Genomic DNA, 26,602 nt, shown 5'->3' on the forward strand with positions numbered 1-26,602 from the left:
TTCTGTGTGGAGTTTGCATGTTCTCTCTGTGTTGGTGTGGGTTTCCTCCGGGTGCTCCAGTTTCGACTACACACAGTCCAAACACATGCGCTATAGAGGAACTGATGAACTAAATTAGCTGTAGCGTATGAGTGTGTGTGTATGGGAGCTTCCCAGTACTGGGTTGCAGCTGAAAGCTCATATGCTGTGTAAAATATGCTGGCATTGTTGGCAGTTCATTCCACTGTGGTGACCCCTGATGAATAAAGGGACTAAGCTGAAGAAAAATGAATGAATGACGTATTCTCTTCAATTGCATCCACTCAAAGTTATTTTGGACTCATTTACATAACAGAATGTCTTGTGTCGACATGTAAACCCCTTTAACTATAAAGCTAGTGTGATTTCACCAAGTAGGATATGATCCTGGATTAGCATCTATGTTGATCCTGGAACAACTTTCCAATCAGCCAATCAGAATTAAGGGATACGTTTACAGTTTATGCTAAAGTTAGGCTTATGGTTTGTGTTATGCATTTCTACATGATTGTTATTATATATTCCCCTCTGATTTTGTGAATAATTTACAGTTATGGTTTAGGGATAGGGAATAGGTACGCATTACATTTTTGAACAAAAACGTCATTCCAGGATCAACATAGGCTAGATGTTAATCCAGGATCGCATTCTACTTGGCAAAATCACACCCACCTTAACTTTAAACAAGTAAAGTTTAATTTGAAACTAGAGGCCATGGTCTTTAACTTCCCTGTTAGAGCAACTGACTCCCATGCGGAAGGTTGCCCGTTCGATCCCAGCTCAGAGCGGGTTGGCTAGTGTAGGACCAGCGGGTTCCATTGGTGCTCTCACCTGGATGGGAGTGAGGTTTAGGGGGGTAAATTCTAGATCGGATATGTGGCCGGCCGGTAGTGCGACATACACATTAATATAGCAACATTTTTTAATGACACTGTATATCAATAATTAATATTTTTACAGTATTGTGACGGTTGGGTTTAGGGTTGGGGTGGGGGTAGGCTTTAAAAAATACAATTCATTGAGTAATTTAATGGATAACATAAATAATATTCGGTACAACTACTGTTTTTACCTTACTGTGATGGTTGGTGTTTAGGGTTGGGGTTGGGGGTAGACGTTAATAAAATACAATAAATGCGAAATTTAATAAACAATACAAATTAGTCTCGTTAACCTCTGACCGCAAACGTATTTGATCTAGCAACAACCGTTTAGGGGGGGTGAATGTAACGGAGGCCAGCTAGTGCGCTGTGCAGGTAAACCTCACTCCTCTGACCGCTAAAGGCAGTGGCGGATTTAGGCATGGGCAATATGGGCGATCGCCCAGGGCAGCATCTTGCTGGGGGCGGCACGGGGAGACGCTGAAAAAAAAAACGAGCCCCAGTAAGCTTTGAGATACAATTTACTTTATGCAAGTGTTTTAATTTAGAGTGGTAATGCCAGAATAAAGATGTCAGGGGCCAGATTTGGCATCTTTTGTATGCGCATAAAACCATTACCTCCCACCTCACGCACGCTGCTCTGCTCCCAGTGTGAATACCGGTTGTTTACATGCACGCACGCTTAAAAAATACACACCGCTTATGCGCTGTGAAACCGGAGTAACTTTGATGCAGAGGTGTTGGCACGCAGCGAGCTTTTGCAGGTCAATAAAACTAAAGTTATAATATAATGATGATCTTATTTTGACTTAGCATGGCTGTGAAGCAGAAAGGAGAGATGAGGAGTCAGGGAGGTAAGACTTAATAATTCTCGGCCATGAGTTGGGTCTAAGACAACAGATAATTACATAATACATATTTTTTTGTAGCTTATTCTATAGAATTGTCTTTAATATTAATGTAGCCAAAGATTTCTTAAGAGATATTAGCCTCTCACTGCAGTCTTTACATTGTTTTCCAGTTACATTTATGATTGATTTCTGTTATTTATTTATATTTATTACATTTCTGTTATTTATTTATAATAATAATAATCAGATTTATATTTATGTATACTAAATAATTAAAATATATGGGGGGGGGGGGGGGGGGGGTATTTGGATATGGGGTGGTTCGCCCAGGGTGCCATTTAAACTAGAACCATCACTGTCTAAAGGTGCTCTAGCGACAGACACTAGAGGCCATGGTCTTTAGCCTCCTTGTTAGAGCAACCATCTCCCATGCGGAATGTCGCCGGTTCAATCCCAGCTCAGAGCGGGTTAGGTGGTATAGCACCAGCAGGGTTACATAGGCACATCAGACACTTATTTTACATCTTGTAAAAGCACTACTGAAAAACACAAGTGTTGTGTTTTAATAGTCTTTGATCACTTCCAGCTATTTACATGAGCATATCAGACAATAATACATGATGATAAAACAGATAGGTGCCTTAGAAGTGTGCCGTTCTACATGTCAGCACTGGTAGGTTTTAATCACCCAATGCCACGCAGTGAATGATGAAGAAAGTCAGCCACAGCATTGAGCAATGCTGTTGTTTTCATCGCTGTGTATTGGTGAAGATGACTTTTTAAAAACCAAGCACAAATTCCAGTGAAAGTGAACAGACAGACACACTGGTTATGTTTATAGTATAAGAATATGTGTCTCCAGAATGTCGTCACCTTGGAATTATAAGGTTCTATCTGCGTTCTGAATAATTCTGAGAAAATGAGCTTCAATGTTTTTCCATTCCATAGTAAACAGTATGTGTGTGACATTCGTTTTCTAAATAAAAAGTCTTAAAATGTAAAAAAAACATCCCATAATGTAAATAAGATGTCATTTAATGTGAATATGTGAATAACTCAATTTTGACAAAAATGTCAGATAGAACAACACAATCTCACGGCAATTCGTAGCTTTTTGATTAAGTGGCTAATTTGTACAATCTAATTCGTACAATTTAGTACGATTTGCTCATCCGCCAATGATGGTTGGGTTTAGGGGTGGGGTTAGGTGCCACGCCTGCTTTTTAAAATTGTACAATTTCGTACAACTGAACTCGTACAAATTCGTCCGAATTAGCCACTAAACTGTCATAACGTAGAATACTTACATTTTCTCGTGAGATCAGGCTGGATAGAACTCAGATCAGATTATTTATTATAGCTTTCACATTAGAATTTTCTGCTCTGAACACACTGTTTTTGGTTCCTTTGCCTTTAATGCTAGTTCTCCCTGCCAACCGTTCCCACGTGCCTGTCAGAGTGTGCCTCAATCTCCATCTCTGCTGTGTCAGATAAACAGCACAGTGACAGACATGAAGGATGCAGATCTCATGTAACATTTGTGAGAAAAACCACAGTAAGAACTTTCCCAATGATTATTTGATGTATTTGTTGTGGAGTTAATTCAAGCCTTTCCGCAATTGAGTCACACACAATGTCATTACAAAGTATGGATACTGCTGTATATGGAGATCTGTTATGTTAATGTACAAAATAAACTTGATTTAACGTCCACAAACTGGGATTGGAGTCTTATTTTATAATTGTACTGACACACGAAGTAAAGCTGAAGTAATTTGCTGTAATTCATTAAGATGCGCTGTTTTAAAAACGTTTTAAACTCATTCTTGATCACATTTGATGATGACTGATAATCACAGAGAGCTGAACAGATCTTTTAATCCCGGCTGCTTTGCGCACCTCCTGTCTTGTGGATATGCGTTACTACAGAGACATGTTAACATGCGGCTGTCAATCAAATCATTGGGTGGGGAAACTGCTCTCCTATGTATAGTTGCAGTGGGCCTCAAAATGGGAGGGATTTGGATCCTAATTTAACATCAGGAAATAAAAAAAGAGACGTATTGTGTTTCTATCACTCCAATACGACTGTGGACACACTATACCTGCACACAGTTCTGTCCAAACAGCTTACAAAAGATGATTTTGATCATAGGTGCCCTTTAAAAAATATTATCTTGTGCACAAAAACGGTCCATGTCCATCTATTAATTTTTCATGTAAAACGATGTGGCGTCATCAAGACTTTCGGGTGTTCCCAAGGACACAAAAACAAAGGAATTTTGTACAATTTTTCCACTTTTATTTTATGCATTTTCTACTTGTGCATTTTGTTGTGGTGTACATGAACATGCCAAACAAATGTTTCCCATTTCTGGCTAACAGCCCCTCAGTTGTCTCCTCGCCGGGTTGCTGTGGTGGGAGGCTCAGAGGTCACGGGGCCCGGCAGGCTCACAGTGGGCGTGGCTGTAGACACGGGGCCCGGCAGGCTTACAGTGGGCGTGGCTGTAGACACAGGGCCCGGCGGGCTCACATTGGGCGTGGCTGTAGACTCCGGGCCCGGCTGGCTCACAGTGGGCGTGGCTGGGGTCATAGTGGGAGGTTCAGAGGTCACAGGGCCTGGTGGGGTCGGTTTTTGTGTGGTGGTCAGGAATGGTCTTGGAGTAGTTGTCCTCTCAGATCCAGTTGTTTTGAGAGGCACTGGAATAACCTAAAAAGCCAAAACATTAATTACTGAGATGCTGTAAAACTGCATTAAAGGGGACCTATTATGCAATAATAACTTTTATAAGGGGTTTAAACCCAGTTGTGTGTCAGCAGTCTGTAAATATAACTAGATTCTAATGGTAAACATGTATCATTGTATTTTTTTATAATCAGACTTGATAAAATCAGTCTGCAGAAACACTTTGATTGACATTCTGCCTTTGTACATGTCATCAGAGGGGGAAAGCCCCGCCCACTAGTGACCATCTCTCCCTCATTAGCATAGGACGTCAGTCTGGTTTTTGAAACTGCCATTATGCAGACATTTGCAGACACAGAGGCATTTGTAGCTCCGCCCTCTTCTGAAAAGAGCGCAATCTCATTTGAATTTAAAGCGACAGTCACCAAAATGCCGCAAACGCCTAAAAAGGGTCAGTTTCAGAGAGATAGAGAACATTATCTGTGTGCTCTTTTAAGCTGAAACTTCACACAGACATTCTAGACACGTCAGAGACTTATTTTACATCATGTAAAGGAATGTCTTTACCCCTTTAAAGGAATAGCTCACCCAAAAAATTAATTATCCCACAATTTAAGCCATGCTCAGTGGAAAAATTTCTTCTTCTGTCAGACTATTGTTAAATTTGATCCTGATTGTTCCTTTATAATGCTGTCAGATAGTGGCTTTTATTTTGAAATTTCCAAAATTGCATAAATCCATCGTAAACTAATCCATACTCTCTTAGGGTTGTTAACGCATTTATTTATTTACTTTTAATACAGATTGATTTGTTTTGTAAGAAAAAAAAGCTAACATTTTAAACTCACTGACTTAAGACACAAGGCTTAAGATGCATTCATAGCTCTGATATACACACAAAATCCAACTCTACGGTTTAACAGTCATTCTCAATGACATTTTAGTCATTTGAAATAATAAAATGTATAAGAAATAATATATATAGAGATAAATAAGTCTGTATAATAACAAAAAATGTACTGGCAGTTTATTTCAAGGTTTTTGTAGTTTAATATACAACACCAATACACAATATAGCACCGCAAACTAATACATGTGTTCATGAAAAGTCCCTTTTCAAACTTTTCAAGGTTAAAAGTTGTTGGATGAAATATCAAGCTCAAATAATGCGATTCAAAATCAGTCACAAAATACAGAAAACCGCTAATTTACAAATATTTTACTGGAAGTTTCATTCACTCAGAAATACTTACATAGTGTGTCAGAACCGGGATCACCTGTAAAATAAATCCCAGTCAATATAATGGTGTAAACACAAAGCAATGACCAAGAGTCATTCTGCTCACATATACCTGGTATGGACTGACCCAAATGTAGCCGTACGGATAATAAACAGACACCTAAAACAAACAGACTGACTGTATGACATCTGAAATCAATCAATAATCATTATTATTATGTATTACGTGAACTTACAGTCAGTGTCTCGCCTGCTGCTGAGATCAACTGCAGAAACCGAAAAACACACAGAATGAGATACAGAATGAATACAAAGAAAGAGATACACTGATGAAGACCCTACTGAAAAAAAAACAGCTTAAACCAGCCTAGGCTGCCAGCCTGGTTTTAGAGGGGGTTTGGCCATTTCCAGGCTGGTTTCCAGCCATTTCCAGCCTGGTCTTAGCTGGTCAGTCTGGAAAATGACCAGCTAAAACCAGCTTGACCAGCCTACCCAGGCTGGGAGCCCAGCCAAAACCAGCTATGTCCAGCTTAAACCAGGCTGGTCTAGCTGGTTTTAGCTGGATTTAGCTGGTCATTTTCCAGCCTGACCAGCTAAGACCAGGCTGGAAATGGCTGGAAACCAATGGCCAAAACCCCTCTAAAACCAGGCTGGTAAACCAGCTAAAACCAGCCAACCAGCTTAGGCTGGTTTAAGCTGGATTTTTCAGCAGGGATAAATTTAAAGATTTAAAGAACAGAAAAAAGTAAACATTTGTCATAGTTTTGCTATTTAAAATACCTATTTGCTATTTGGAATGTAGCCTACCTGGATGGGAGACCACATGGGAAAACTAGATAGCTGCTGGAAGTGGTGTTAGTGAGACCAGCAGGGGGCGCTCAACCTGCGGTCTGTGTGTGCTAATACCCAAGTATTTTGAAGGGGACTCTAATCTGCTCAGTGAGCGCCGTCTTTCGGATGAGACGTTAAACCGAGGTCCTGACTCTCAGTGGTTATTAAAAATCCTAGGATGTCCTTGGAAAACAGAGTAGGGGTTTAACCCTGGCATCCTGGCCAAATCTGCCCACTGGCTTCTGTCTATCATGACCTCCTAACCATCCCCATATCATAATTGGGTTCATCACTCTGTCTCCTCTCCACCAATCAGTTGGTGTGTGGTGTGCTGTCTGACGCAATATGGCTGCCATTTTGTCATCCAGGTAGATGCTGCTCACTGGTGGTGGATGAGGAGATTCCCTCCCAAAAATGCATAAAGCGCTTTGTGTGTCCCTAAAAGTGCTATATAAATGTGAGGAATTATTATTATTATAGATTGTAAAATGTCATTTATGTTTATGATTTCAAAGCTGAATTTTTAGCATCATCACTGCAGTCACATGATCATTCAGAAATCAGTAATATGCTTAGTTTGTTATTGTTATTATTATTATTAGTAGAAGTATTATCATCAATATTTATTTACAGATGAGCAATTTCTTCATGATTTCTTGATTTCAGCATTTATCCAAGATAAACTGTTTTCGTAACATTATACACTGTATCACACAAAAGCTTGCAGTCAGGGACATTTTTATTCTTTCTTTCTTTTTTTTGTTTGGTTAAAAAAAATAATAAATACTTTTATTAGTAAGGATACTTTAAATTGATCAAAAATCATTTATAATGGATTAATATTTCTTTTATAGATTTCTATAACTTTTTATTCTTCAAAATAAAATAAAAACAAACAAAAACATCTACTGGGCTATTTTCAGCATAATAAAAATGTTTTTTGATCATCATATCAGCACAATATGACTGATGTCTGAAGGAGCATGTGACTGGAGTAATGATGCTAAACATTAAGCGTGGAAATCACAGGAATGAACAAAGTTTCATAAACTAATTTCGAGAGGAGCACATCATGTCATTTATCATGGCTGGCCTCGCATCAATATTCATTGCTAGTCCAATCAGATAAATTCTAGACTCCAGTAAATAATCCTATTCATCCTACCTTTCTTAAGCTGCGGTCACACTTGACTTTTCTTCCCATAGACCGTTCATACGCACGCGAATGCGTCAGACCGGAAACACAAGGTCATGCGTCAAGTTTCGCAGGTTGCTGAAGTGTAAAGTTCAAGCTTGGTGAACTCTGACCTGCAAAATCGCATCACTTGACTGCGTGAGACCAATCGAGGATCAAAACAGGACCTCTCTGGACAGAAATTTAAAACATGGAGCAATCGCTCGCTTTTTTAATGTCTAATCATCTTGTTTAATCCCGCCCCTTTTCGCAGCGCCGCACGACAGAATTTCGCACACACAAAGCCCAGCGTGACCGTAGCTTTATCTTCGTTTTTTGAAGAAACTCCCTATCTCCCCCTTTACCAGGGGGAACTCTTGAGAACTGCCTGGTCTTGAACCATGTCATGCTACTGTATATGACCATGTGGGAGCCCTGGGCTTAAGTATCTCCGAGCGCAGGGTTCTCTCCCAGGATAGCATGCTAAACCTGATAATTTATATCAATGTGAACTCTTGAAATTACATTTTACAATATACTGAAGTAGTGCAAGTAGAGTAAAAGTACCTGCTGTAAATATTACTCAAAGTATGAGTAAAAAGTAGACCTTTCAAAAAGGGTAGTGAGTAGTGAGTATTAAACTGATGCATGTAATTTGTGGATGTGTGCAAACGTAATATTCTGTAGTGCCTGTACTGACGTTAATTATGGGTAAGATTTAGGTTGTGATGTCAGGTGACCAAAATTCAATGTCTACCCAGCGTCTATGGACAACGTTATTTTGATGTCCAATAACAACATCAAATGTCGTTGATATTTGGTTGATTTTAGGTTGTGTTAGAAAGTAACCAAAATCCAATGTTGAGCCAACATCTTAAACCAACGTCATATTGACGTCAAATACTGACATTTATTCGTCAGGGATGGCAACCAAAATCCAACATCTGATAGACGTCATAGTGGTAACGTCAACACAACTACAAGCTGTAACATCATTAGACGTTGATATTTGGTTGATTTTAGGTTGGACATTGACGCAAGTCTGACGTTGGGTTCTGACGTCAACATGATTTTTATTTCCAAACGAAATGCAACGTCCCGATGATGATGGGGTACAACGTCAATCTGACATCATGTTGACGTCTTGTGCCTGCTGGGTGTTTAAGGCCATTTCAGTCATCATACAGTAAACATCCGTCTTCTTCTCATCAATGACCTGCATCTAAACAGTCTCTGGGTCAATGCGTGTAAAGATTTTGGACATCTTCATGGACACTTTTAATGCTTTCAAACAGTTTGCTGCGATTATAAATCACCCATGTCTTGAGGTAGTTCAGTATGATGTGATTTACCTTCTATGTGTGATTTGATTGGACAGGAATCACAGGACTGATTTGTCTAATCCTCATAGACAAGAGAAAATAAAGTAGTGACTGCAGGCTGAAGGAAAGTAGTGGAGTAAAAGTACTGATACTGCAGTGAACATGTACTCAAGGGAAAGTAAAAGTGCACATTTATAAAATGACTTAGTAAATTACAATTCCTGAGAAAAACTACTCAACTACAGTCATTTGAGTATTTGTAATGTGTTACTTTACACCACTGATAATAATACAAATATTTCAGGATGTTTTTGTTGTATTTTAGATCTGTAAATCAATGCAGGCCTGGTGGTTTCCTTACAAAACATTAAAAAATGAATGCTGTTTCTAAGAGTAGACTGACAGTGGAGCCGCGGATGAAGAATCAGCTAAAGAAATAACCATAAGAAGAGTGAGCAGTGTGAACTTACGGCACAGGACAGGACAGCGCTGAGGATGAAGGAGCTCTGAAGGATCCTCATGGTGTCAGAATAATGACTGAGCTTCAGCAAACACTCACATTTAATTAAACACTCAACCTCAGATATGTGCAACCACACACACACACACACACACACACACACACACACACACACACACATACTGGTTTTTGTGAATTACCAGGACACTGCAGCCCAAACTGGTGTGTTGGTGTATTAGGGGGACACCCCTTTTCACTTGCTGTACAGAGATGTGATGAAGATCAAAAAATCTATTTTGACCCATACAACACAGATTTCACTTTAAAGTTTGTTTACACAAAACACAATCTATAATGTAACAACCTGAAAATATACCCAATTATGAGGACTATTAATAATTTGACACACAAGCCCCGCCTACGACACAAAACTGTATTATAAAGACTAATGTGATTTCTAAGGACACTAGCTATACAACACACAAAAGTGTCATTTGAGTGTATTAAAGGGACATACCTGATCTATGAGGACCAATAGTTTAACACATACACAATAGTAAAGACTGTGTGTTAAAGGGACATACCTGATATATGAGGACCAATAGTTTAACACATACACAATAGTAAAGACTGTGTGTTAAAGGGACATACCTGATATATGAGGGCCAATGGTTTAACACATACACAATAGTAAAGACTGTTTGTTAAAGGGACATACCTGATATATGAGGGCCAATGGTTTAACACATACACAATAGTAAAGACTGTGTATTAAAGGGACATACCTGATATATGAGGGCCAATGGTTTAACACATACACAATAGTAAAGACTGTGTGTTAAAGGGACATACCTGATATATGAGGGCCAATGGTTTAACACATACACAATAGTAAAGACTGTGTGTTAAAGGGACATACCTGATCTATGAGGACCAATGGTCAGACTCAGCACATGGTCCACACATTGTGCAAGTATGTAAAATAATTTTGTATAGTACTGTAAAAACCTTCCCTTTAATAGTGTGTATTCAAGGGTGTACTATTTGGGAGTGACATAAGGGATAGTCTGTCTGTCTATCTATCGATCTATCCACAATGCAAGTCTAGCCGGTTGTTTGCAGACAAACCCAGAGTGGGTGATCATATTTTAAGCAAAGAATCAACATTCAAACCAGCGGTGGACATATAACAGTATGCACGGTCTGTGAACAACGAGCAAAGTTTAATTTTAACAACATTACAGTAGTTGCCCTTAATATTTTACATCACAAGACCATTTTGTGTATCAAGAAACATCCTGTGTACTGTGTGTAACGAAAAAACAAACGCTCTTAATGCAAGTGTAAAGAGGGGATCTTAAATAATTTAACTGTTCCTAAAACATAACAGTTAAACTAAACATTGCTAATAGCATATCCATCAACAAACTTCAACAGCAGAAGAATATTCCGCTTGCATATAAACAAAAAGTAAAAAAACAAAAACACCTAATGAGAAGGTTTCTTTTTTAGGGTTAAGCCTCGATTCCTGACAAAATCCCTAATGTTTTGGAGTGTGCGAGTAGCCAAAGCTGGATGCTCAGCATTCTTGCACTGCTGGCATTCAATTTTAGTGGCGAGTTTACCCCCTGCTATGTGGTCGCGGAAGTGCCTCTGTACTGCTGAAATTTCAGTTGAAGACCAGGCTCGTTTCTGCTTCCTTTTAGCATCGTCCAGATCTTTTTCAGCAGAATTTTCGTGATTCCCTACAAAAGAGAAAAACAGGTTCCTGAACCCTGGGGTGAACATCATGACGACCAGAGCTCCTCTGCCTCTTTTCCCAACCAGCCACACTCTTACCAACCCTTGTCTTTAGTCAAGTCTTATTGTATAGATCACTAATCCGTAAGAGTAAAAAATTATGGGCTGCTGTTTTCATTAATCATGTTTGTTTTAGTAATAGGAGCAATTTATTTATTACGTTTTTTTGTTACATCCTTGTAAAATTGGATTTAACTGTTGGCCCAATGTTACATTCCTCATATATCACATATCAAATTGTAAATAAAAGAATGAAATTAAAGACCTGACTTCATGGTTGCTTATTTCCTAATATAGATTTAGGCCTGTCACTATTTAATTCGTTTAATTTGTCATGTTTAATTAATCATAAAGTCTTCTCAACACAGCGTTTCCGCTCCACAAAACAAAACTGCTGCAACTAAACAAAGTTTTGCCAACTGTGCGCTAGCTTAAAGTTCAGAGCTTATAAGAGACCGAGGCTAATATGCACGCACACAGGATTAACTATGGCTGAGGCACCAAACAGTGAAACGGTTTCCTCTGAAGAAGCCCCTGAAAACTTTTTGCAAAACGTGCCATAAAAAGGTTGCTGATAAAGGATCGAACACATCTAATCTGATGCAGGACCTGCAGGATCACCATCCAGCTTTGCACGCTCAAGTAAAGGTTATGCATAAGTTCAATTCTGTGACAAATTACTTGAATGAAATATGTTGGTAGGAAATTAAATGTTAATGAATCAACACTGTAGTGGTGAGAGTTGTGCATGGCTTTCAGTGCAACCTAAACAAACTGTGTTAGACGAATTATTACAAATTATTAAAATGATTATGTATGAATGAAAGCTCGCACTTCAAAACAAACCCAGGATTTGAATAAAGCAGTGGCCTATTTCTCCAAAGATATGATGCCATTTCAGATTGTGGAAAAACCTGGATTTCCTGATCTGATGAAAAAGGCAGTGCCACAATACAATGTTCCTACAAGAAGCTCCACAAACAAAATCCCAGCCATGTAAAAGGTAGTACAAGCAAGTGTGGAGGACCACCTGGCAGAGGGTGTGTGGTTTGGGGTTACCACAGATCTGTGGACCAGCCATGGTGGTGGAGGAGAACCCTTTACAGTTCACTACCTCTCTACTGTTTGGAAGCTAAAGACTCACTGTTTTGAGACTCTTTTTTTTTTCAGAAGACCACAGCAGAGCATATCACTGAAATAATAGAAAACATGCTCCTGGACTGGAAGATAAAAAAAAAGAGAACCTGTCTGAAATTACAACAGACAATGCCAGTAATATGAAGAAAGCTTTGCATTATTTCCATGTGTTTGGTTTCCTTGCAGTGAGGGCCTCATCCACCATCACCAAAAAGAGCCTGTCTGGGCTATTACAGCAAATCACCAGTGCAAAGAAGAACAGGTCACAAGCTTCAGCACATGAAATGCTATCAAACATGTGGAAAACATTCCAATGGTTTCAAAAGTGGCCAGATAGTACCATGGTTTTCCTGCAACAAGTGTGCCCTCGGAAAGGGTGTTTAGCGCAAATGGCCACATCCTGTCTCCTCATCAGTCAAGACTGAGTACTGAGAATGTGAACATGCTTACATTTCTGCATGCTTACTGTACTGCATTATTCATTTTTTTGTAAAGTCATTCATTTGTAAAGTCAAAAGCCAGAGCTTTTTCATTTTCAATGTCTCTACTCTGGTCCAAAAAGAAAAAAAAAAAACACTCAATGAAAATACCAAACAATTTTGTAATATAGTTGATCACAAGTGCCTTTAACTACAGTTGTTCTCTTCAATAGGTAATTTTTTTTATTCTTATTTTTATTTATTTATTATTCTGTTATTTATTTTCAGTGTAAAATTGTTACTGGACTGGAAATGGACTATTATTTGTTTTTTATCATTATTTTGTGCTATATTATTTTGTTACTGAGCAGCAATAAATAACACTTTAAAATATGAGTTTTCACATGATTTTCTTAACTAATAGTGTTTTGAAATGAATTAATGAATAATAATCACTGTGATAACTGCAAAACCATGATTATTCCTCAGACTATAATCGTACAACCAAAATCTATAATTGTTCCATCCCTACCTGTCACAATATTCAATATATCGACCTATCGCACAATAAATGTACATGACCTCAATTTTTGGTAATGCAATACATCACCATTTATATTTACATAAAAAACACAATAACATAAAAAATGTTAAATAGGGATTGTGTTTCTCAGCAATAGTGTTTATGTTATCTTATTTTTCAGAGGAAAAAAAGAAAAAATCTGTAGATGGAAAAATCTCCATAACAGTTCTTAGTCCATTTGTCTTTTTTCTATTTGTAAGAAAATGTGGATTTACTGTTTATTCAAGTTTTTTAAGGTATCTAATATTTGGACACTTAATTTTCATGATCTAAATAATTTATGAATGAAATCTTTGTTCATCAGTTGAAAGTGCGTGGCCTTCTTGCATTATTATGCTGTTATATTATGATTTTACATTCATTGGCATAAAACGGTCTTAAAATGTCAATAATATCACTTATTGCGATTATTTTATGGGGCAATATATCGACCAACAAAATGTTATCATGACAGGCCTATATAGAAAACATTAAAAAAAAAAATTTCTCATCATACCTTGAGATGAGCCTCCAAAGGAAGTCTCAATATCTGTGAATAGACAAATAAAACCCTATAACAAACAGAAGTATTGCTTGGTCTGCATGAATTAAATTAAACCTTAATGGATATGCTGGCTGAGTGAGGTAGATGATCATACCATCTGAGGTGCCTGGTGGGTTCACAACAGGCTGCCTAGCTTTCTTCATTCCTGTGGCATGAATAGTATGGCTTTGTATATAGGTTCTGATGAAACATACTCAAACATTTGATAAATTATTCTACACATTTAAGTGGAAACTTTAAATCTCTAGCAAAAAATCCTCCTTTATTATAAAACCAGCTAAAATGATTGATCTAAAGAATTCCCTAGTACAGTGTTCTTTCTTTATATGATAGTGTGCTTTTACCAGGTTGTTCGTGCTCTTCCCTCCTGCTGTGATATTTGTCCTTCATGCAATGATCTTAAAAAAAAAATACACATTCAAAACATGGAAACACTTCATGGCAAGTGTGAATCTCATGAATTATCAGGAACTAACACAAGCTCAGTCTTTCATTCATGACTTCATGGATGAAAAACACCTTAAGACATTAAGACGAGTACATCATCATGATTTATGTTTATTATGCACAATCATGATTTTCATTGTTCACAAAAAACAAGGTCTTTACTATACATCGTAGATAAACCTATGCTCATGGTACATGTTTCAATTCAATTCATTTTGAATTATTAAAAGGAATAAAGAAAAATAATCAATATTACCTCATGCATGCATACAGGCTAGAACAGTATATCAATTAATGTGAGAACTGAATATGAGATATCAAGTATGTTCATGTCTTCTTCATAGTAGCCTATGAAAATAGGCTATATATAGACAGAGCACAACACTGGCCAATCACAGCACAGAGTATGCGAAATTTGTTGACATCCAAATACAGCAGTCTTACATCCAAATACAGACTGTATATGTCACTCATTCTTTACACAGTGCAGAGATTGTGAATACAACGGCTAAATAAAATTTGTTTGCAACAATCAGTTTAAGCACAGGCAATTACCATTCTGATTAGCTGTCCCAACCAGAATCTCTCTGCACTGTGTAAACAAATAAGTAACGTATACACGAGACAGAATACTACTATGCCAGAGCATGTATTTGGTTTTGTCTGTGCATGTTTTTTGACTCTCAAAGCCATGGGACCCATTGATTGCCATATATGACTGAAAGACTGCAGCGGTTTGAGTTAAAAATCTTTGTTTGTGTTCTACTCAAGAAACAAAGTCATCTACATCACTGACTCCTGGGGGTAAGCAGTTAAACATCACATTTTCATTTCTGGGTGAACTATTGCTTTAATAACACACTGTTTATCAGTATTCCAGTGGACCAGGTTACCACCGTACTTGAGGGGTCACACATAATGAGGTCATGAGAAATTAATGCTTAGTTAATGATGACTACTGTATTTGGATGTCAACAGAATTCACATACCCCAGTGTTGGGGGTCTGTCCTTTTACATGCAGGCTGCTATGAAGACGTGATGTGAAGACATATACGTGCTCATCACTCATCATCACAACTCACATTAATTACTGTTACTGATATACTTTTCTAACCTGTATGCATGCATGATTATGCAGATTTTTGTATATTCCTTTAATAATTCAAGCAGTCTTACTTGATTGAAAAAAATAATAATTCAGTACATGTACCATAAGCATAGGTTTACCCATAATGGATATTACAAATCTTGTTTTCTGTGAAAAAGAAAACATCATGATCATGCATAATAACCTATTAATCATGATGATGTACTCCTCTTAGTGAATGTCTTAAGGTGTTTTTCATCTATGACGTCATGAATAAAAGATTTTGAACTCATGCTAGTTCCTGATAATTGAGATTTTAATGGATGAAGTAATACATAATTCTCTATTAATTTATGCATTCATTCATGGTAATTCATGTACCCATACTGTAAGGTGTTCCCCAAAAACTTGCATCATTTACACAATATTATAATTTAAGCAATCAAAAGCAATTTAAACTGAATTTTAAACATTTATAACACTCATTTTGGTTTCTAAAGTATATATACTTTTGATATATGTGGGTTTGAAGTTAAAGTTTTAGTATTGTCATACCTTTAGATGGGCCTCCTAAGGCAGGGTCTGTATCTGTGAATAGAAAAATAAAATACTATAACAAACAGCAGCAGTGTTTGGTCTATATGAATTATGCTTCTGTAACATCTCTGAACTACTGTATAATGTTTTGGTGCATCACATGGCCCACTTCTTACACTGACATTACTGATTTGATGTTTGTATGTTTATGTGTTTTTACCTGTTTCTGTTTGTGTCTGTGGATGTGCCTCCTCAGCATCACTGTCTTCACTATGTTCCGAATCAGAAAAGTCTAACTTGTCTAAAAAAAAATTGAGTATCAAGTAAGCTTAACATTGCTAACGTTAGAGTAAAAATAGAAGACATAGTGATAACTCTAATATTTGGTGAACATTATATTGTTAAGATCTATGGTCCGTACGTTAGGGATTATCTTTAGGATATGAATATACGTACAGTAAACTTCAAAATGTCATTTCAAAAAAACAACTTTAGTAGCATTACCTTCAATTTCAATTTCTTCTAGGGTTTTGCCCTGGAGATTTGAAAGAGAATCTTTCTCCACAGCGAGGAGTAACTTTGAAATCTTGGCCAGCTGGGTTGTAGCCTCTGGAAGTCGATAGTATTCTCTGTGCACACGAATATCGTGGCCCAAAAAGTCCGCAACTTGGTCCAACTCGTGGTTTTTCAGGTTAAGCACCTGCGACAAAGTTGCCACATGTTTGCGCAGTTGGGTCGACCGGAGGAGTTCCGGGTTTTGTGCACCACACTCGTGTGCATAGATCCTCAGACAGTCTTGTCCTCTATAACAACTCAAACAGCTTGGTCGAGCAAACAGGAATTGGTTTTCCTCAGGGACGTCACACTCCCTTCTTCTGCTTATGAGGAGTGTTAAGGCATCAACCATGTCTGGTGACAGCAAAACTGCCACTTTTCGCCCCCTTTTACCCCTAATTTCCACCCGACTGAAATGTGTACAAAGTTTTTGTTCAAACTTTGTTAGCCCAACAGCAACATCTTTATGTAGGGGAGCTGTGTCCCTCTCTAGAAAACCTTTGAGTTGCATTTTTGCAACCTCTCCTCCACGTCGCCGGTTGAACAGTATTATTTTTGCAAGGGTTGCTTTGCATAGGTCGCCATAGACTTGTGCTGATGGCATCTGTTTCAAGTTCTCAGAGGCTAAATCAACAACCTTTTCAAGATGCTGGTGAAGACATTGTACATCCTCTGTGAAAGGGAGGGTAGATGGCTTGTTAAAGCGCCCCTCATTCAAGGTGGTCAAAGCTGTGTGGGAAACGAGTTCAGACCACTTTGCATCATACAGCTTTTTGAATGCTTGGGTTGACTTTATCCCCTTACCATCTTCTGCCATTAGAGCTCTGCAATGTACAATGTCACATATCTTATTCAGTGAGTGGCCCAACTTAAGGGCAAGGCTTGGAGTCTGGAATGAGTGTTTTCCATCATCAAACCCAGATACCTTCTTGACAGCCTGGATAACAACATTGAAATTTGCAGGTCTTACAGCATCTTCAAGAGTCTGTACAGAAAATTCCTTTCTCAGAATCAGCAGAAGTCTTCCAATTTCCCGGAGCTTCTGTCGAATATAGTCATATTTAGTGGGATCCTGCCCATGTTTATTGTAAAATGACTGGGCCAGCTGAAGAATGCAAAAGTCACTCCGCACAGCAGCAGAGATGTCATCGTCTTTCATCATAGTTAGCAGTTTCCAAACACCTTGTGATATTTGTTGGCAGAGGGCTGCATTAGACATTGTTGCCAAAGACAATACCCTACTTCTTCCTGGCACTGCCTGATCTTCCACTGGTTTGGAAAGACAATTTCGAACGTGTCTCCAAAGATCCTTTCGGAGAAACATTGCATGGCAATACATACAATGCACATAATCTTTTGATTCATATCTTTTCTTTGGCTTACGTTTGATTTTTAACAATCCAGTCCCATTCGCTAAAACATCTGCATTGTGTTCATAGTTCCCTTTGTTCCGCAGTTTGTTCAGAAGTTTTAGACGCTCTTTGGAATGTTTTGGTAGAGCCAAAGCCCGAGCAACATCGACGTTGGAATTCTCATGGATTTTTAAGTGGCGTGTAAATTTTGACTGTGGTTTTCCACAAATGTAGCAGTAATTCTTTTTGCTTACTGAGGAAGATATATTTGAAGAGTGTAAAGATGGATCATCCCCTGTGCCTGTGAGATCCTCAACAGTGTTTTCAGTATTGCCAACGCTTACATCGCTGTGAACTTTCGATATTTGTACTTGTTTGCCTTTCTTACTAGGCATTTCAAGCTGTGCTGTGCAGACTGGAACTTTTGGGAGTGAATCTTTACCTATGACACTGTCTTGGCATGGTCTACCATTTTGAATTTCTGCAGTAGATTTGATGCCGAACACGTCAGTATTTTTAATGTTTAAGAGTTTTTCTGGAGAAGCTTTGCTTGTGTCTGAACTTTCTGAGACAGAATTAGGTACATAGTCCTCATCCGACATGTTCTCACTGGAAAATTCTACTTCAGAATCCTGAAACAGTAAACATATCTTTTGTACATACTCAGAAAACTTAATTCTAAGGAAGAAAATTGCTGAAAAATAAAACATATCTGACTATTCATTAAATCATACTTACGGATGTTAAGGGGTCAGGTTTGGGCTTCACATTTTTATCATAGCAAGTTTTATGCCAGAAGCGGGAACAAACTAGATTGAGCGTATAATGAACAAGATTGGTTTAATTTGATTAAAAGGTTATTCAAGAAAAGATGCTTTAAAAAATGATAGGTAAAACAGTGATAGATGATCAGTGTGTTTGAAAGTGTGGCGATAAGATAAAAAACAGAGAAAGGAGAAGACTAATATAAATATGAATCGATTACACAACTACACAGGCAGATAGACTGAGAAAGAATGAAAGAAAGATAGAAATGTCAGCTTTTTCAAGCTAATTTAAAGATACATTTAGAATGTCAAGATTACACAGTTTTAGGGTTTAAATGGTAAAACATTTTAAAAAATATAAAAATTTTCAGAACAAAATACTTACCCTTACATCTCACACCAGCCCACTTAAAAGCGGAATAAGGACCACTACAGCAATCACATTTATTCAAGCTTGATACTACTGAGGAAATTATGACATGTTTACAGTTCTGTTGGAAAAAAAAAGTTATGGTTGATTAGAAGAGATTATACTATATTACTATAGTTGGGTGGTAAAGGCACAATAGAATGCATTGATACAATATTTAAATTGGTCTCTGATATTTATATAGAAGGTATGTGGCTTAGGGGGCAAATATGGTTTTATCTGTCCATATTATTCAACAATGCCAAGGTAAATTTCAAGGTTTTTCATTCTATGGCACCTTTAAGACAAGGGGCTAAGGTTTAAACAAGTTATTTTAATTGCACAAATACCAAAATGTATTGCACTGTTCTGAATAGTATGACAAAAGCAGTAAGTATGGGGACATACGACACACAAACCATGGTGCCGTTGGACAAAACACACACTGAACTTCTACCCATCCCCCACAACGTGACAAAAGCAGTAAGTATGGGGACATATGACAAAAGCAGTAAGTATGGGGACATACGACACACAAACCATGGTGCCGTTGGACAAAACACACACTGAACTTCTACCCATCCCCCACTACATGACTAAAGTAGTAAGTATGGGGACATCCGACATATGATACACATAATAGCTCAGAATGAACCATCCTCCATACTATTGTAAATTAAACAATTCCTATGACTGATGATACATGGGGCAACTTTTTGAGCAACGTTGCGGGGCAACTTAGGTCATTGTTGGCATCAGTGGGCAACCAGATGAGACACAGGGCCCATGACTGATTTAAAGTATGCAGATTTTGCAAAATTGTTACCCATTCTCAGTGGGGAAAGTGCCCAATCAACATTGCTTAAAAAAAGTTGCCTGGCAAGATTGCTCAAAATGTTGTCCTGTGTATCATCAGCCTATCGCTATCTTTCAATTCTTTAAGTTTGATTGTAATTAAAAATCACTGTTGTTGCCAACTAAAGAACATTTAAGAAATAAATGCTTATTAAATGCTCATTTACCTGTTGAGTGTTGTCATGACATGTCAGCTGAGAATCAGACGTTGTTGAGATCTGAAAAGGTTTGAGTACTAAACATTAATTTTGGATAACACGGCAGTACATGGTGATGCTTTGAGTATCCAAAACAACTAATGTGAAAATTACATAATACAAGTGAATTCTTAGATCAAACAATCAGGATATGTGAGAATTCATTGCAGCACACAGTCCTAATCATCTGTAATGTTAAAGTAATGATTCTACATCATCTTACCAAAGTTAATGGAGGTTTAACTACCTGTTGAGCATTAGAAACACACACTTACCTCCTTTGACCCATCTCCTGCTGCACAGCTGACCAAAGCATGCACCTGTTGTTCAGTCTCAGAAAAAACCTGTAAAATATGAAAGATTTGTGTAATCAGATTAACAAAAGGTCAACTATACAATGTTTTAAAACATTTGTATAGAAATTTTAAAGAAATCATACAGTTTATAAGGATTTTGCATCATCTTACCAAAGTTAATGGAGATTTAACTACACTGTAAAAAATGGCCGTGATTTCAACGGTAAAAAAAACTGTAAAAATACTACAGTAAAAATCTGTAACCTGGTTAACGGTATGTTTCCTTAATATATACAGCGAATAACCATAAATTGACTTTCCCAGTTCCCTGTATGGCACATCACTTTTTATGCTTTTTGTTGACATTATTATGGATCTTTGCAGTTGTTTCTCCATCAGTTATGTACATTAGAGATTTAGGTTTCATCTAATGTTGATAAACAATGTTTTTTTCATGACTTAAATTTTATTTGTTTTACCATACTGGTGTTTAGTAGCTGTGTGAATGACACTGAGCACCTTCTATATACTGATACCATTTACTGCTTGTGGGAAAAGTTGTTAGTGATGAGCTTTGGTTCATTACATAACTTACTCATCACCACCTGCATGTGGCTGTGTTAACATGTCTAACTGTGTAACAAAATATGTGTAGATGTTGGTAATTCAAAATACAGACATATTACCTCTATAAATTAATGAAATACGGTAGTTTACCATAAAAATGAGGAACTACTTTTACGGTGTGTACCGTATTTTTAACGGTAAAGTACTGGCAACCACAGCTGCCGTTTTTTACCTTTTATTTTACTGATTTATTTATTAGTGTACTTGTTGAGCATTAGAAACACACACTTACCTCCTTTGACCCATTTCCTGCTGCACAGCTGACCAAATCATGCACCTGTTGTTCAGTCTCAGAATAAACCTGTAAAATAAGATTTGTGTAATCAGATTAACAAAAGGTCAACTATACAATGTTATAAAACATTTTTATGGAAATTTTAAAGAAATCATACAGTTTATAAGGATTTTGCATCATCTTACCAAAGTTAATGGAGATTTAACTACCTGTTGATCATTAGAAACACACACTTACCTCTTTTGACCCATCTCCTGCTGCACAGCTGACCAAATCATGCACCTGTTGTTCAGTCTCAGAACAAACCTGTAAAATATGAAAGATTTGTGTAATCAGATTAACAAAAGGTCAACTATACAATGTTAAACACTTTTTATGGACATTTTAAAGAAATCATACAGTTTTTCATTCACAAGGTTTTTCATTCTATGGCACCTTTAAGACAAGGGGCTAAGGTTTAAACAAGTTATTTTAATTTCACAAATACCAAAATGTATATCACAAATGAATTGCACTGTTCTGAATAGTATGACAAAAGCAGTAAGTATGGGGACATACGACACACAAACCATGGTGCCGTTGGACAAAACACACACTGAACTTCTACCCATCCCCCACAACGTGACAAAAGCAGTAAGTATGGGGACATATGACAAAAGCAGTAAGTATGGGGACATACGACACACAAACCATGGTGCCGTTGGACAAAACACACACTGAACTTCTACCCATCCCCCACTACATGACTAAAGTAGTAAGTATGGGGACATCCGACATATGATACACATAATAGCTCAGAATGAACCATCCTCCATACTATTGTAAATTAAACAATTCCTATGACTGATGATACATGGGGCAACTTTTTGAGCAACGTTGCGGGGCAACTTAGGTCATTGTTGGCATCAGTGGGCAACCAGATGAGACACAGGGCCCATGACTGATTTAAAGTATGCAGATTTTGCAAAATTGTTACCCATTCTCAGTGGGGAAAGTGCCCAATCAACATTGCTTAAAAAAAGTTGCCTGGCAAGATTGCTCAAAATGTTGTCCTGTGTATCATCAGCCTATCGCTATCTTTCAATTCTTTAAGTTTGATTGTAATTAAAAATCACTGTTGTTGCCAACTAAAGAACATTTAAGAAATAAATGCTTATTAAATGCTCATTTACCTGTTGAGTGTTGTCATGACATGTCAGCTGAGAATCAGACGTTGTTGAGATCTGAAAAGGTTTGAGTACTAAACATTAATTTTGGATAACACGGCAGTACATGGTGATGCTTTGAGTATCCAAAACAACTAATGTGAAAATTACATAATACAAGTGAATTCTTAGATCAAACAATCAGGATATGTGAGAATTCATTGCAGCACACAGTCCTAATCATCTGTAATGTTAAAGTAATGATTCTACATCATCTTACCAAAGTTAATGGAGGTTTAACTACCTGTTGAGCATTAGAAACACACACTTACCTCCTTTGACCCATCTCCTGCTGCACAGCTGACCAAAGCATGCACCTGTTGTTCAGTCTCAGAACAAACCTGTAGAATATGAAAGATTTGTGTAATCAGATTAACAAAAGGTCAACTATACAATGTTATAAAACATTTTTTATGGAAATTTTAAAGAAATCATACAGTTTATAAGGATTTTGCATCATCTTACCAAAGTTAATGGAGATTTAACTACCTGTTGAGCATTAGAAACACACACTTACCTCCTTTGACCCATCTCCTGCTGCACAGCTGACCAAAGCATGCACCTGTTGTTCAGTCTCAGAAAAAACCTGTAAAATATGAAAGATTTGTGTAATCAGATTAACAAAAGGTCAACTATACAATGTTATAAAACATTTGTATAGAAATTTTAAAGAAATCATACAGTTTATAAGGATTTTGCATCATCTTACCAAAGTTAATGGAGATTTAACTACACTGTAAAAAATGGCCGTGATTTCAACGGTAAAAAACTGTAAAAATACTACAGTAAAAATCTGTAACCTGGTTAACGGTATGTTTCCTTAATATATACAGCGAATAACCATAAATTGACTTTCCCAGTTCCCTGTATGGCACATCACTTTTTATGCTTTTTGTTGACATTATTATGGATCTTTGCAGTTGTTTCTCCATCAGTTATGTACATTAGAGATTTAGGTTTCATCTAATGTTGATAAACAATGTTTTTTTCATGACTTAAATTTTATTTGTTTTACCATACTGGTGTTTAGTAGCTGTGTGAATGACACTGAGCACCTTCTATATACTGATACCATTTACTGCTTGTGGGAAAAGTTGTTAGTGATGAGCTTTGGTTCATTATATAACTTACTCATCACCACCTGCATGTGGCTGTGTTAACATGTCTAACTGTGTAACAAAATATGTGTAGATGTTGGTAATTCAAAATACAGACATATTACCTCTATAAATTAATGAAATACGGTAGTTTACCATAAAAATGAGGAACTACTTTTACGGTGTGTACCGTATTTTTAACGGTAAAGTACTGGCAACCACAGCTGCCGTTTTTTACCTTTTATTTTACTGATTTATTTATTAGTGTACTTGTTGAGCATTAGAAACACACACTTACCTCCTTTGACCCATTTCCTGCTGCACAGCTGACCAAATCATGCACCTGTTGTTCAGTCTCAGAATAAACCTGTAAAATAAGATTTGTGTAATCAGATTAACAAAAGGTCAACTATACAATGTTATAAAACATTTTTATGGAAATTTTAAAGAAATCATACAGTTTATAAGGATTTTGCATCATTTTACTAAAGTTAATGGAGATTTAACTACCTGTTGATCATTAGAAACACACACTTACCTCCTTTGACCCATCTCCTGCTGCACAGCTGACCAAATCATGCACCTGTTGTTCAGTCTCAGAACAAACCTGTAAAATATGAAAGATTTGTGTAATCAGATTAACAAAAGGTCAACTATACAATGTTAAACACTTTTTATGGACATTTTAAAGAAATCATACAGTTTTTCATTCACAAGGTTTTTCATTCTATGGCACCTTTAAGACAAGGGGCTAAGGTTTAAACAAGTTATTTTAATTTCACAAATACCAAAATGTATATCACAAATGTATTGCACTGTTCTGAATAGTATGACAAAAGCAGTAAGTATGGGGACATACGACACACAAACCATGGTGCCGTTGGACAAAACACACACTGAACTTCTACCCATCCCCCACAACGTGACAAAAGCAGTAAGTATGGGGACATATGACAAAAGCAGTAAGTATGGGGACATACGACACACAAACCATGGTGCCGTTGGACAAAACACACACTGAACTTCTACCCATCCCCCACTACATGACTAAAGTAGTAAGTATGGGGACATCCGACATATGATACACATAATAGCTCAGAATGAACCATCCTCCATACTATTGTAAATTAAACAATTCCTATGACTGATGATACATGGGGCAACTTTTTGAGCAACGTTGCGGGGCAACTTAGGTCATTGTTGGCATCAGTGGGCAACCAGATGAGACACAGGGCCCATGACTGATTTAAAGTATGCAGATTTTGCAAAATTGTTACCCATTCTCAGTGGGGAAAGTGCCCAATCAACATTGCTTAAAAAAAGTTGCCTGGCAAGATTGCTCAAAATGTTGTCCTGTGTATCATCAGCCTATCGCTATCTTTCAATTCTTTAAGTTTGATTGTAATTAAAAATCACTGTTGTTGCCAACTAAAGAACATTTAAGAAATAAATGCTTATTAAATGCTCATTTACCTGTTGAGTGTTGTCATGACATGTCAGCTGAGAATCAGACGTTGTTGAGATCTGAAAAGGTTTGAGTACTAAACATTAATTTTGGATAACACGGCAGTACATGGTGATGCTTTGAGTATCCAAAACAACTAATGTGAAAATTACATAATACAAGTGAATTCTTAGATCAAACAATCAGGATATGTGAGAATTCATTGCAGCACACAGTCCTAATCATCTGTAATGTTAAAGTAATGATTCTACATCATCTTACCAAAGTTAATGGAGGTTTAACTACCTGTTGAGCATTAGAAACACACACTTACCTCCTTTGACCCATCTCCTGCTGCACAGCTGACCAAAGCATGCACCTGTTGTTCAGTCTCAGAAAAAACCTGTAAAATATGAAAGATTTGTGTAATCAGATTAACAAAAGGTCAACTATACAATGTTATAAAACATTTTTTATGGAAATTTTAAAGAAATCATACAGTTTATAAGGATTTTGCATCATCTTACCAAAGTTAATGGAGATTTAACTACCTGTTGAGCATTAGAAACACACACTTACCTCCTTTGACCCATCTCCTGCTGCACAGCTGACCAAAGCATGCACCTGTTGTTCAGTCTCAGAAAAAACCTGTAAAATATGAAAGATTTGTGTAATCAGATTAACAAAAGGTCAACTATACAATGTTATAAAACATTTGTATAGAAATTTTAAAGAAATCATACAGTTTATAAGGATTTTGCATCATCTTACCAAAGTTAATGGAGATTTAACTACACTGTAAAAAATGGCCGTGATTTCAACGGTAAAAAAACTGTAAAAATACTACAGTAAAAATCTGTAACCTGGTTAACGGTATGTTTCCTTAATATATACAGCGAATAACCATAAATTGACTTTCCCAGTTCCCTGTATGGCACATCACTTTTTATGCTTTTTGTTGACATTATTATGGATCTTTGCAGTTGTTTCTCCATCAGTTATGTACATTAGAGATTTAGGTTTCATCTAATGTTGATAAACAATGTTTTTTTCATGACTTAAATTTTATTTGTTTTACCATACTGGTGTTTAGTAGCTGTGTGAATGACACTGAGCACCTTCTATATACTGATACCATTTACTGCTTGTGGGAAAAGTTGTTAGTGATGAGCTTTGGTTCATTATATAACTTACTCATCACCACCTGCATGTGGCTGTGTTAACATGTCTAACTGTGTAACAAAATATGTGTAGATGTTGGTAATTCAAAATACAGACATATTACCTCTATAAATTAATGAAATACGGTAGTTTACCATAAAAATGAGGAACTACTTTTACGGTGTGTACCGTATTTTTAACGGTAAAGTACTGGCAACCACAGCTGCCGTTTTTTACCTTTTATTTTACTGATTTATTTATTAGTGTACTTGTTGAGCATTAGAAACACACACTTACCTCCTTTGACCCATTTCCTGCTGCACAGCTGACCAAATCATGCACCTGTTGTTCAGTCTCAGAATAAACCTGTAAAATAAGATTTGT

General features: G+C 37.1%; 2 protein-coding genes and 1 long non-coding RNA gene across 3 annotated transcripts; all 3 read right to left on the reverse strand.

The window, feature by feature from the left end:
* Positions 1-4,030: 4,030 nt before the first annotated feature.
* LOC130217465 (uncharacterized) lies at positions 4,031-9,551 on the reverse strand. The gene is made up of 5 exons (XM_056449577.1): positions 9,474-9,551; positions 5,913-5,942; positions 5,789-5,836; positions 5,690-5,713; positions 4,031-4,460 (listed from the first exon to the last, which is right to left on the reverse strand). The coding sequence occupies exons 1-5, from the start codon at positions 9,522-9,524 to the stop codon at positions 4,140-4,142; spliced, it is 474 nt and encodes a 157-aa protein (XP_056305552.1). The 5' UTR covers positions 9,525-9,551; the 3' UTR covers positions 4,031-4,139.
* A 926-nt stretch (positions 9,552-10,477) lies between these two features.
* Positions 10,478-22,851, reverse strand: LOC130216797 (uncharacterized). Its single transcript, XM_056448670.1, has 15 exons — positions 22,789-22,851; positions 22,484-22,534; positions 21,549-21,617; positions 21,309-21,377; positions 20,429-20,497; positions 20,124-20,174; positions 19,078-19,183; positions 18,664-18,734; positions 16,523-18,557; positions 16,239-16,319; positions 16,037-16,069; positions 14,291-14,344; positions 14,041-14,091; positions 13,899-13,931; positions 10,478-11,208 (listed from the first exon to the last, which is right to left on the reverse strand). Exons 9-15 carry the CDS (start codon positions 18,525-18,527, stop codon positions 10,952-10,954), a joined length of 2,514 nt encoding a protein of 837 aa, XP_056304645.1. The 5' UTR covers positions 18,528-18,557; positions 18,664-18,734; positions 19,078-19,183; positions 20,124-20,174; positions 20,429-20,497; positions 21,309-21,377; positions 21,549-21,617; positions 22,484-22,534; positions 22,789-22,851; the 3' UTR covers positions 10,478-10,951.
* A 181-nt stretch (positions 22,852-23,032) lies between these two features.
* LOC130216928 (uncharacterized) lies at positions 23,033-25,462 on the reverse strand. Its single transcript, XR_008835839.1, has 5 exons — positions 25,392-25,462; positions 25,087-25,137; positions 24,152-24,220; positions 23,912-23,980; positions 23,033-23,102 (listed from the first exon to the last, which is right to left on the reverse strand). It is a non-coding gene; the product is annotated as an uncharacterized LOC130216928 (long non-coding RNA).
* Between the last annotated feature and the right edge of the window lie 1,140 nt (positions 25,463-26,602).

Source organism: Danio aesculapii, chromosome 23 (assembly GCF_903798145.1).
Source record: "Danio aesculapii chromosome 23, fDanAes4.1, whole genome shotgun sequence".
Classification (NCBI taxonomy): Eukaryota; Metazoa; Chordata; class Actinopteri; order Cypriniformes; family Danionidae; genus Danio; species Danio aesculapii.